This window comes from Tachyglossus aculeatus, chromosome 4 (genome assembly GCF_015852505.1).
Source record: "Tachyglossus aculeatus isolate mTacAcu1 chromosome 4, mTacAcu1.pri, whole genome shotgun sequence".
In the NCBI taxonomy this organism is placed as follows: domain Eukaryota; kingdom Metazoa; phylum Chordata; class Mammalia; order Monotremata; family Tachyglossidae; genus Tachyglossus; species Tachyglossus aculeatus.
Genome location: NC_052069.1, coordinates 116,389,846 through 116,402,267, shown reverse-complemented (window position 1 = coordinate 116,402,267; position 12,422 = coordinate 116,389,846). Strand labels below are relative to the sequence as shown.

The 12,422-nt window shown below is 51.4% G+C and overlaps 1 protein-coding gene across 1 annotated transcript in view; it reads left to right on the top strand.

Moving 5' to 3' along the window:
* The window catches only part of NUP188 (nucleoporin 188), a 50,099-nt gene that overhangs the window by 27,870 nt on the left and 9,807 nt on the right, over positions 1-12,422 (top strand). The window contains exons 16-29 of the mRNA XM_038745017.1: positions 1,420-1,572; positions 2,211-2,337; positions 3,400-3,487; positions 3,579-3,655; positions 4,832-4,946; positions 5,946-6,066; positions 6,219-6,285; positions 6,825-6,953; positions 8,528-8,667; positions 9,325-9,431; positions 9,839-10,045; positions 10,160-10,329; positions 10,751-10,820; positions 11,640-11,707. Coding sequence (XP_038600945.1) covers positions 1,420-1,572; positions 2,211-2,337; positions 3,400-3,487; positions 3,579-3,655; positions 4,832-4,946; positions 5,946-6,066; positions 6,219-6,285; positions 6,825-6,953; positions 8,528-8,667; positions 9,325-9,431; positions 9,839-10,045; positions 10,160-10,329; positions 10,751-10,820; positions 11,640-11,707 — 1,639 coding nt within the window. The remainder of the gene's footprint in view (positions 1-1,419; positions 1,573-2,210; positions 2,338-3,399; positions 3,488-3,578; positions 3,656-4,831; positions 4,947-5,945; positions 6,067-6,218; positions 6,286-6,824; positions 6,954-8,527; positions 8,668-9,324; positions 9,432-9,838; positions 10,046-10,159; positions 10,330-10,750; positions 10,821-11,639; positions 11,708-12,422) is intronic.

Below are 12,422 nucleotides of genomic sequence, written 5' to 3'. Positions count from 1 at the left end.
TTAAGGAGCTCACTGCAAGCTCATGAGAGAGTCTCCCAATCTCCTCCGTTAAATTGAAAGCTCCTCGAGGGCAGGGGTGTTGTGTCCCCTAATTTTACTGTATGCTCCCAAGCTCCTAGTAGAGTGTGCTTCACATAAGAAGTGACTTCTAGACTGTGAGCCCATCTTCTAGACTGTGAGCCCGTTGTTGGGTAGGGACCCTCTCTATATGTTGCCAACTTGTACTTCCCAAGAGCTTAGTACAGTGCCCTGCGCACAGTAAGCGCTCAATAAAAACGATTGAATGAATGAATGAATGAGCCACGCACTTTGCTAATTGCTGGGATGGATACACACCCATGGCTCACGGTAAGAGAGAGGGAGTACAGGTATTTTATCTCCCTTGGACAGATGAGGAAATGGAGGCGCAGAGATGTTACATAACGGGCAACTGGTGACTCCATGTTCTTTGCAATTTCCACGAGACCACGCTAATATTCTAGCATACTTTCCCAAGCACCTAGTACATTGCTGTGCACACAGTAAGCATTCAGTGAATCCTCATCAGTGGTATTTATTGAGTGCTTAAATAAGTACAGAGTACAGAGTGTAAGTACTTGTAAGTACTTATAAGGGAATAGAATAGATTCTATTCTAGAGAATAGAATTCTAGAGAATAGAATAGAATATAAGAACTTATAAGTTCTTATCAGAGAACTTACAGAGAATAAGTACTTAGTACAGAGCAGCATATTAAGTGCTTGGAAGAGTTCACTACAAAAAAGTTGGTAGGTATGGTCCCTGCCCCCAACAAGCTTGAATACCATTGACAAGATTGACAAATCCTGGTCAGGAGATGGTCCAGCAGGTAAGTGGAGCAGGGTACCAAGCCGTGGACTGGCAAATCAAGATGAGGGTCATCATCGTTGCTTCCCCCGCTTAAATTGGTCAGTGATTTTGGCCGAGTTTCTCAATTACAGCTCCAAGCTTCAGATTCTTCATTTTTAAAGTGGGGATAACAATTCTACCCTACTGCACAGGCTTTTGGGAAGAATACATGGGCATCAACTCTCAAGGGACAGTGGGATCTTCACCCCCACAGCTTTTGGGGCTGCCGCTTTCCCCTTCACAGTAAGATGGGGGCTGGCCAGAACTTGAAGTTGCAACAGAGCGCTGGGTTGTATTTCTCTTCTCTATCCAGCCTAGGTGGGGAATGAGTGCTTGGGACTCTGTGTCCTCCTCTGGCCTCATGTGCCTTGCCAGGATGGCACGCACTCAAAATAAAAAGCGGTCGCCCCATGGAATAGCTCCTAAATAGTACCCAAAAGAGATTGGCGAAACGTGAAGGGCTGTGGAAATTCTGATGGCTAAAATAAACAATGAGAATGCCTGTCCAGTATTTACAGGAGTCTTTCTCTCCCTCTCTCTGGTCTTCCTTAGGCGGTCAGACCAACCTGCGCATCCCTCAGGGCACAGTGGGCCAGGTGATGGTGGATGACCGGGCTTACCTGGTACGCTGGGAGTACTCCTATAGCAGCTGGACCCTGTTCACCTGTGAGATCGAGATGCTGCTGCACGTCGTGTCCACCGCAGGTGAGGGGCTGTTGCAAGTTGTGTGCTTACTGGGTGCGGAGCACTGAACTGAGCGCTTGGGAGAGTACACTGTACCAGATGCATTCCCTGCTCACAGAGAGCTTAGAGTCTAGAGAGGGAGACAGACCATATAAATAAATGGAATATAGAGAAGCAGCGTGGCCCAGTGGAAAGAGCCCGGGCTTTGGAGTCAGAAGCCATGGGTTCAAATCCCGGCTCCGCCAATTGTCAGATGTGTGACTTTGGGCAAGTCACTTACCTTCTCTGGGCCTCAGTTCCCTCATCTGTAAAATGGGGATTAAGACTGTGAGCCCCCCCCCCCCCCCCCCCCCCGTGGGACAACCTGATCACCCTGCCAGCGCTTGGAACAGTGCTTTGCACATAGTAAGCGCTTAACAAATACCATCATTATTATTATGAAGTGGAATTACAGCTATGTACGTAAATGCTGTGGGGCTGGAGGGAGATGGGGACAGCAGCTGAGGTGAAAGCACATGTGGGAGACTAATCAGAAGGACGAGAATGTCGCAAAACAGTCCGAGGCCCAAATGGGGTTGGGGAAGGAACACCTTGCTGGCTTGGGGAAGGTGGCATGATCCAAGGAAGGCTCGCTCCCAAAGTGTTCCCCGTTCCCTCAGATGTGATCCAGCACTGCCAGCGGGTCAAACCCATCATTGACCTGGTTCACAAGGTCATCGCCACCGACCTGTCGATAGCAGATTGTCTCCTGCCAATCACTTCGCGGATCTACATGCTGCTGCAGAGGTAAGTAGCTGAGGGACATTCCCTTGCAGTAAACGAGCGCTTTCTCTCCTCCCTGTTTCACAAGCCTGTTATCATGGCGTTGTCCTTGACTCATTGCTCGTACAACCCACATATTCAGTCTGTCACTAAATCCTGTCAGTTCTGCCTTCACAACATAAGTAAAATCCACCCTTACCTTTCAATCCAGACTGCAGCTGTGCTGATCCAACTGCTTATTTTATCCCACCTTGAGTACGGCATCTGCCTCCTCGCTGGCCTCCCTGCCTCCCACCTCTCCCCAATCCAGTCTAATCTTCACTCGGGTGCCCAAATCAGTTTTTTAAAAAAACATTCAGACCACATGTTCCCGTTCTGCCAGAACCTTCAGTGGTTGCCTGAGCTATGTTGCTCCCCCTTCTAGACTGTGAGCCCACTGTTGGATAGGGACTGTCTCTATATGTTGCCAACTTGTACTTCCCAAGTGCTTAGTACAGTGCTCTGCACACAGTAAGTGCTCAATAAATACGATTGATTGATTGATTGCCCATCCATCTTCGAATCAAACAGTAACTCCTTGCTCTCGGCTTTAAAGCCTTCAATCAGCTTGCCCCTTCCTATCTTACCTCACTGATTTACTATTGCCCAGCACACATACTATGCTCCTTTATCTCCAGTTGGCTCATCGGGCCCTCGTCTCGTCTTTCTCGCTGCTTTCCCCTTTCCCATATCCTCCTTTTGGCTTGGAACTCCCTCCCCCTCCCTATTAGGGGAGCCTTATTAGGGTCACATCTCCTCTCAGAGACCTTTCCCGACTAGGCCTTCATTTTTCCTGCTCCCTCTCCCTTGTGTGTCACCTTTGTACTTGGATCTGTGCCCTTTGTTAGTATTACAATTACCGAGAGCCTGCCTCCCTCCCTGTTGGTCCAGCCTCTCCGTGTTGACCAGGAGAGTTGGATGAAGAGAGTTCCCAGAAAATTTCCCGGGGAGGAAATAGTATTGTTTCATTCTGGGGGGGAATGAAACTTTGGACAGACTAACAGTTCTCCACCCACACCTTCCTCTCCACCGACCCCAACCCACTAGATTAACAACAGTGATCTCTCCCCCCGTGGATGTCATCGCTTCCTGCGTCAATTGCTTGACCGTTTTGGCGGCCCGGAATCCGGCAAAGGTGAGGAAGACGGCCTTTCCGGGGAACTAAAGAGAAACGGTTGCACAGTCAGGGTAGAGAGAAGGCAGCGCTTTCTTGCTTCCCTCCTCAGGTCTGGACCGATCTCCGTCACACGGGATTCTTGCCGTTCGTTGCCCACCCGGTGTCCAGCATGAGTCAGATGATTAGGTAAGCCAGCCTTTAGCTGGGGCTCAACATTCCAGGCTAAGTGCGTGTTCTGAAGAGTTCAGGACGAAGAACAGCTGTAAAGGAGAGGAGGTGCCCCCGCTTTGGGGGAGCCACGTCAGGGTGGAGCTGCTCTTTAACCGGCTTTCCCCTTTCCTCCCAGGGGGACCCTGGGCCGGGCAGATCCTGGTGGCCTGGATGGCGGCGCTTCCTGTTTCCCGGCAGCGTTTTCCGCAGCCCTCTTCCCAATAGAATGAGTCCACAACTCCAGGCAGATGGCCTAGTCACGGAGTGGACCAAATCCCCCGTCTTCGGGACAGAGCAGATCAGGCTAATTCATAGGGCAGTGGGACTTCATCCCGGGACGAGAGCACTCTTCCCTCAGCCTCTGTCTATGAGGGAAGAAAGTCGGTCAATTAGTTGTATTTGTTGAGCCCTTACTGAGTGCAGAGCACTGTACTAAGCGCTTGGGAGAGTACAGTACGAAAATAAACGGACACATTCCCTTCCCACAATGAGCTTATTCATTCATTCAATTGTATTTATTGAGCACTTACTGTGTGCAGAGCACTGTACTAAGTGCTTGGGAGAGTACAGTACAAAAATAAACGGACACATTCCCTGCCCACAATGAGCTTATTCATTCATTCAATTATATTTATTGAGCACTTACTGTGTGCAGAGCACTGTACTAAGCACTTGAGAAGTACAAGTTGGCAACATATAAAGACGGTCCCTACCCAGCACCGGGCTCACAGTCTAGAAGGGGGAGACAGAGAACAAAACAAAACACGGAGACAGGTGTCAGAGTTGTCAGAATAAATAGAATTAAAGCTACATGCACATCATTAACAAAATAAATAGAATAGTAAATATACAGTAGTAAATATGTAGCTTACAGTCTAGAGGGCCTAGAAGAAAGGGCCCATTCTTGATGCTCCTTTAGTGAAGTTTACAGTGAAGGGGGATGACATGCGTGTTTCATTTCCACCTGCTGGATATGAATTTGCAGTCTTGCCACTTGGATCCAGAATTGTACCAAGGAGCTCCAGCTCTCCTGAGGCATAATTTAGGTGTTTGGTAGTTGTTAGTAAGCAAACACTCGGAACTTTTCCCAAGACACCTTGCTTTCAGTCCTTCAGGCTCTCAATGCCTCCTCTCTTCCCTTCCCCTAACCAGTGCTGAGGGCATGAATGCCGGAGGGTATGGAAACCTCCTGATGAACAGCGAGCAGCCCCAGGGAGAATATGGGGTCACCATCGCCTTTCTGCGTTTGATCACTACCCTGGTCAAGGTAAATAAGCACATGAGGGGTCTGAACCGGCTGGCTGGCAGTACGCTGCTCCACTGGCTGGAAAGGTTGCCCGCAAGTTGCTAGCGTCAGTGCCTGCGGTTCAAGAGTGAAGTCTCCCTGCCGATGCGCTGAGCCTCAGTGATCCACCGGAGGGAATTCTCCTCCGTCCACAGTGCTTTCTTGCCCTGATTTAGCTGCTGCCTCTTCTAGCAGTAGCTCCTGGGTGGCAGGTACTTCCTGGGTTGTTATTATTATCATGGTCTTCATTAAAGCATTTACTATGCGTCAACCACTTTTGTGCTCTGGGGTGGATGCAAGGTAATCAGTCTCTGTCCCACAAGGAGCTCACAGTCTAGGAGGGAGAACAGGCATTGAGTCCCCATTTTGCAGATGAGTGACTTTCCCCAGGTCACACAGCAGCAAGTTACAGACCTGGGATTAGAACCCAGGTCCCCTGATTCCTAGGCCCCCGCTCTTTTTCTCCAGGTCACCCTGCTCCTGCATAGTTGTGAAGTATTTTTAAGACTCTTCCCCCTGAGCCCACTGTTGGGTAGGGACTGTCTCTATATGTTACCAATTTGTACTTCCCAAGCGCTTAGTACAGTGCTCTGCACATAGTAAGTGCTCAATAAATACGATTGATGATGATGATGATGGAGACCCCACCAGAGCTGGTGACCCAGCCCAAGAGTTCAGGTTGTTTGTGAGCCTTGCCGCCCAGTTTTAACAGCTGTGGTATTTGTTGAGTGCTTACCAGGCACGGTACTAAATGCTGGGGTAGAAACAAGCTCATCAGGTCGCAGACAGTCCCTGTCCCACGTAGGGCTTGCAGTCTGAATCCCCGTTTTTCAGATGAGGTAACCGAGGCACAGAGAAGTGAAACCCAGCAGACAAGTCAAGGCAGTGGCCCAAGCCCCTTTTGGCCTTGGGGTGGGAGTGAGCGTTCCGGGAGCTGAATGGATTCCTCCAGTTTTAAGCCGGTGTCATGATTTCCTCCAGGGGCAGCTTGGGAGCACCCAGAGCCAGGGGCTGGCACCGTGCATCATGTTCGTGCTGAAGGAGATGCTGCCCAGTTACCACAAGTGGCGATACAATTCTCACGGAGTGAGAGAGCAGATAGGTAAGGGGAGGGGAGGATGGGCGAGCTCTTCTCTTTCGTCCTCCCCAGAGAGCCGTCGCAGAGAGTCATTCTCCCTGCGATTCATCCCCCTTCACTCCGAGAGAGGGAAAACAGAGCCCTGGCCAACCTGAATCGCGCCTGTTTGCGTCTAGGTTGCCTGATCCTGGAGCTGATCCATGCCATCCTGAACCTGTGTCATGAGATGGACCCACACAGCAGGTGAGAGGGGGCAGGCGAGGCTCGGGTTTTAAAGGCTTAGTTGCTGTTTGGGTCATCGACCGCCTCGGGATCCCCGAAGAGGAACCACCTTCCAACTGGCAGATCGGAATTCTCTTCCACCTCTGGCAGGTGGAGAAGGCAATGCCGATGGTGGAGGCCCAGGATGAGATTAGATTTCTTAATCCCTGGAATGGTGGGGTTGAGAGCTGCAACTCCATTCGCCCCCACCCCCCCCCTTGGATACCTTCTCCCAAAAAAGGGCAAGGTCTGTGGCTAACTCTGGGGCTTAAATGTCTCTCTCTGGCCATGGAGTACTCAAAAGTGGAGCCTGGGAATTCCCCAACCAAAGGAAATGTTTAAATAGTCCTCCCCTTCTTCGTTCCCTGAGTTCTCCCTCTTGTCCTTAAAGGTGGTCAGTCATTTTCTTGGAACTAGGTGGTCAGGCTGTGTGTTCCTCCTCACCTTGGAACCTGCCCTCCAAGGATGGGCTAGCTGGCTGGCTGGCTGGCTAGTGATCGGGGGATTTTCTTGTCCCACAGCCACACCCCGAGCCTGCAGTCCCTGTGCATTTGCAGCTTGGCCAATACAGAAGCCGGCCAGGCGGTCATCAATATCATGGGCATTGGCGTGGACACCATTGACATGGTGATGGCAGCTCAGCCCAGGAGGTGAGTCCCACATCCACTCCCTTCCCTCCTTCCCTCCCCTCCGCCTCAGCCCGGGCCAGGCCAGGAAATTGTCTACCCTGTGTCCCCCCGGGCAAAATGCAGCTGTGGGACTCAGGGCTGCGCCTTTTCACGGGCCTCCAGACACACCCGTGTCTGCTGCGACTAGACACAAGCCCGTGGATTCATTGAAAGGCATCAGTCAGTCCATCAGTAGTTATTTAGTCAGCGCCGACTATATGCCGAGCACTGTGCTAAGCGCTTGGGAGAACACAGCGGAGTTAGTAGACTAGATCTCGGCCCTTGAGGAGCTTCCAATCCATTGAGAAGCAGCATGGCTCAGTGGAAAGAGCCCGGGCTTTGGAGTCAAAGGTCATGGGTTCGAATCCAGGCTCCGCCACGTGTCTGCTGTGTGACCTTGGGCAAGTCACTTAACTTCTCTGAGCCTCAGTTACCTCATCTGAAAAATGGGGATTAAGACTGTGAGCCCCACATGGGACAACCTGATCACCTTGTATCCCCCCAGCGCGTAGAACAGTGCTTTGCACATAGTAAGCGCTTAACCAATGCCATCATTATTATTATTATTATTATTATTGGGGGAGACATACTAAAGTCAGTTGTAGATAGGATGAGGGAATAGTGTATATCAATCAATCAGTTGTATTTATTGAACATTTACTGTGTGCAGAGCACTGTACTAAGCGCTTGGGAGAGTACAACACAGCAATATAAAAGACACATTCCCTTGCCTACAATGAGCTTACAGCCTAGAGGTGGAGGAAAACATTAATATAAATAAATTACATTTGTGTACATAAGTGCTGTGGGGCAGGCGTGGTGGTGGTGAATAAACGGAGCAAGTCAGGGCCACGCAGGAAAGGGCAGAAAAGAACGTAGGTCTGGGAACCAGGATTTTTGTTGTTGTTGTTGTGAAGTGCTTAACTATGTGTCCCATGTGGGAGGCTCACAGTCTTACTCCCCACTTTACAGATGAGGTAACTGAGGACCAGAGAATAATAACTGTGGTATTTGTCAAGCGCTTACTATATGCTGGGCACTGTATTAAGTGCTGGGGTGGATACAAGCAAATCGGGTTGGACACAGTCCCTGTCCCACATTGGCTCACAGTTTCATTCCCCCTTTTGCAGATGAGGTAACCGAGGCATAGTGGAGTGAAGTGACCTGCCCCAGGTCACAGAGCAGACACGTGGCAGAGCCGGGATTAGTCTCCCAGGCCCGCGCTGTATTCACTGGGCCAGAAGTATGTGTTGGCAAAGAGCCGGGCAACCTTAGTCAGGGAAAGGTCGTGGTCACAGCTGTCGCCTGGCGTTTCTCAATCAGACCCACCGGGGGATGTAGCATAACGGTATGGGCGGGGGTGCGATTGTGTGGGGTGGCCAGGGAAGCACCGCTGCCCGGAATGTTGTACAGGGGGTTGACCTCTCTCCTATTTTCGTCTGGAATGGAAGAGCTCCCAAAAGACGCGGGGCACAGGGTTTGCTGATGGAATGTCATTCATGCGAAGAATGATGACCCCTCGGCCAGATTAACTCTGTTTCCATTTGGCACTCCAGCGACGGGGTAGAGGGCCAGGGGCAGGGCCAGTTGCTCATCAAGACTGTGAAACTGGCCTTCTCAGTCACCAACAACGTCATCCGACTGAAACCTCCGTCCAACGTGGTGTCCCCCCTGGAACAAGCGCTCACTCAGCATGGTAAGTGATTTCCCGCTGGCCAGACGCACGTGTGCCCTCCATTTGGGGTAGGTTTGTGGCCCGTGCCCAGGGCCCAGATTCTCCTCTTGGAGTCCAGTCATCAGATACCTGGGAGGGCTGCTCTGATGAGAATTGTATCATTTGCTAGACTGTTGTCCAGCTTTACTAGCCTGGCCCTTTAGCTGTGAGGCTTCATCTTTACCAGGAGGGCAACCATTTCCCCGTTCCTCCGTGTCCTTTGGTGATGATGATCATGATAAGGATGGTATTTCTCATTATTATTATTATTTGTTAAACATTTACTATGCATCAGGTACTGTACTATCAGAGTCAAAAAGCCTGAGCGGACCAAGGATCTGACGCCCGTAGGGCCCCGTTTATCTTTTTATGTACTCCTTCCTTCTGACAGGGTGATGGGACGATGTAGCACTGTATCTTTTCCGATTGCCTCTGGCGAAGAGAAGATAGGGATTGTAAAACTACGTGGGCTCTCTCCAACTCCTATATTTTTGAAGTTGTTGGGGGTGGGGGGGTTCTCTTCCCCTCATTTGCTTCTCTCCTACAAGAGGCTAATGGTTTTGAGCCACCAGATTTGTCAATCTAGAAGCCAATGAATCGACCCTGGGGTGGTCTCTGCTACGTTCTGTGTTTCTCCAGGTGCTCATGGAAACAACCTCATCGCTGTGCTGGCCAAGTATATCTACCACAAGCACGACCCTGCTCTGCCCCGCCTTGCCATCCAGCTGCTGAAACGCCTGGCCACGGTAAGAGCAGCCCTGTCCAGCAGCAGCCGTCCTTCCCAGAGTACCCCCCTGGAACTTCCTCTTCCTGAATCCCCTCAATGAATTCTCCCATTGGGAGCATCTTGGCTTCACCTACGGGAGCAGAGCAAAGGTGTCTAGGTGATTTACAGGATAGAGACGTGAGCGGCCCTCTCCCAGTATCTATCCTGGCATCCAGTCCCTGGTTGGCTTTCCATTTGTATCCTTCACACCTAGAGCTGGAGTGAGGAGGGAGGGCAGAGGGCAGTGTGTGGTGCTCTTTCCCCTCTTGCCCCTTTCCCGGGAGAAAATAGATCGAGAGTCCTCCAGCGGGCAAGTTGGTTTGGGCCCTTTTCAGCAGCCTGGCTGTCCTGCGTGGGCAAAGTGGCAAGCGATGGGCATTCCCACAGGTCGCCCCAATGTCCGTCTACGCCTGCCTGGGCAGCGATGCGGCCGCCATCCGGGACGCCTTCCTGACCCGCCTGCAGAGCAAGATCGAGGACATGCGGATCAAGGTCATGATTCTGGAGTTCCTCACCGTGGCCGTGGAAACTCAACCTGGCCTGATTGAGCTGTTCCTGAACCTCGAGGTGAAGGACGGGAGTGACGGCTCCAAGGTAAGCAGAGGGCCCCTCCCCTGGGGGGCCGGGGAGGGGAGAAGTTGGGGGATCGGCAACCACTGGGCCGGTTCGGGTGGCAGGGAGGTCTGACAGGTCTCCCCCGGCTTCTAGGAATTCAGCCTTGGGGAATGGAGCTGCCTGCAGGTAGTGCTGGAGCTGATGGACTCAAAGCAGCAGGACCGTTACTGGTGCCCGCCCCTGTTGCACCGTGCTGCCATCGCCTTCCTGCATGCCCTGTGGCAGGACCGGCGGGACAGTGCCATGCTAGTTCTCAGGACCAAGTGAGTCGGCCGCTTTTCCCTCCCTCATTCATTGTCAGTTTACTCTCATTCATTGTCAGTTTACTGTGTGCATGTAGTAAGCGCTTGGGAAAGTACCAGCCGACATTAACAGACACATTCCCTGCCCACAAAGAGCTTACAGTCTACAGGGGAGAAGACGGGCATTACTATCAATAAATGCAGATATGTACAGAAGCGCTGTGGGGCTGGAAGTGGGGGTGAACAAAGGTCGGTCTGGAGATCATGAACCTCCCTCTTCACTTGAGAGTCTGGCGAGAAGCACCAACAGGTTAGGAGTGCCAGCCTTAGAGAGAACCACCGGAATGAGTGGGAGGCAGCGGGGCCGGGCTGGGTGGCGGCATCCTTGCCTGAGCTTGGGAGAGCCAACCGGTGTGATCGTGGATTTGCATTTTCCTTTCAGGCCCCAGTTTTGGGAGAATTTAACCAGCCCCCTCTTCGGGACTCTTTCTCCTCCCTCGGAAACGTCAGAGGTAAATTGGGAGGAAAGACCGTGAGAGGGCCCAAAGTACCCAGGAAGAAGGACTGGGCCAAAGGCGGGTGGGAAGTGGGGAACGGACCCTCATTCATTCAGTCAGCTGTATATTTGAGCGCTACTGTGTACGGAGTACTGTATTAAGCTCTTGGGATGGTAAAATAGAACGGAATTGGTGGACATGTTCCCTGCCCACAAGGAACTACAGTCTAGAAGGGGGAGACAGACATTAATATAAATAAATGAATTCTAGAAATGTACATAATTTCCGTGGGGCGCAGATCCGAGTGCAAGGGCAACGCAGAAGGGAGAGGGACTAGAGGAAATGAGGGCTTAGTCGGGGAAGGCCTCTTGGAGGAGGTGTGATTTTAATAAGGTTTTGGAGGTGGGAAGAGTGATGGTCTCCTAGGCAGATGAGAAGGTCTCCGGCGTGCTCTCGGTAAGGCCAAAGAAACTTGCCATCCCCACCCCTCCCAGGAGGAAAATCCCTTTGGCTTCTGGGCTAGCAACCCACGTGTGACTAATTCCTCTCCGACCTTTAAGCTAAGAGCAAGCACAGCCTTGCATTCACAGCTAGCCGAGAGTCGCTCTCCCACCTTGCCAGGAATTTAAGGTTCCCTCATCCGGCGCTGCAGAACTTAGTACAGTGCTGTGCACACAGTAAGCGCTCAATAAATACGATTGAATGAATACCGAGCGGCAACATTCCCATCAGAATTGACTCGCTCTCTGTCATCTCCTCCTCCTTCCTTCCTCTCCCTCCTCTTTTCTCCTCCTCTCCCTTCCTCTCCCCCACCGTCCTCTTCCTCTTCCGCAGCCCAGTGTCCTGGAGACCTGCGCCTTAGTCATGAAAATCATTTGCCTGGAGATCTACTATGTGGTCAAGTGAGTCTTGTACAGTGGACGTTGAGGGCTAGGGGAGAGTCAAGGACCGTGTCCTGCCCTGGCCGACTGTACCGATCCGGCGTTTAACCTGCAACTAGAGTAGTAAATGAGAGGAGGGACAGAGCCGGGGGTTTGGGGGGTCCGGGCAGGGGGGTCTCCTCGGCCAGCCTCCAGCAGGGTCAGAAGACAGGGGTAGGGAATCAGAGCCAGGGATTCATTCATTCATTCATTCAATTGCATTTATTGAGTGCTTACTGTGTGCAGAGCACTGTACTAAGCGCTTGGGAAGTACAAGTTGGCAACATCTAGAAACGGTCCCTACCCAACAATGGGCTCACAGTCTGGATGGGGGAGACAGACAACAAAACAAAACATGTGGATAGGTGTCAAGTCATCAGAATAAATAGAAATAAAGCTAGATGCACATCATTAACAAAATAAATAGAATAGTAAATATGTACAAGTAAATAGAGTAATAAATCTGTACAAACATATATACAGGTGTTGTGGGGAGGGGAAGGAGGTAGGGCGGAGGGGATGGGGAGGAGGGGAGGGAAAAGGGGGTTCAATCTCGAAAGGCCTCCTGGAAGAGGTGAGCTCTCAGTAGGGCTTTGAAGGGAGGAAGAGAGCTAGCTTGGCGGATTCTGAAGAAGCCTCAAGTTTGTCGACACCATTTGTGACATGGAGTTTTTCAGAGGGCTCAGGAGATGCAATC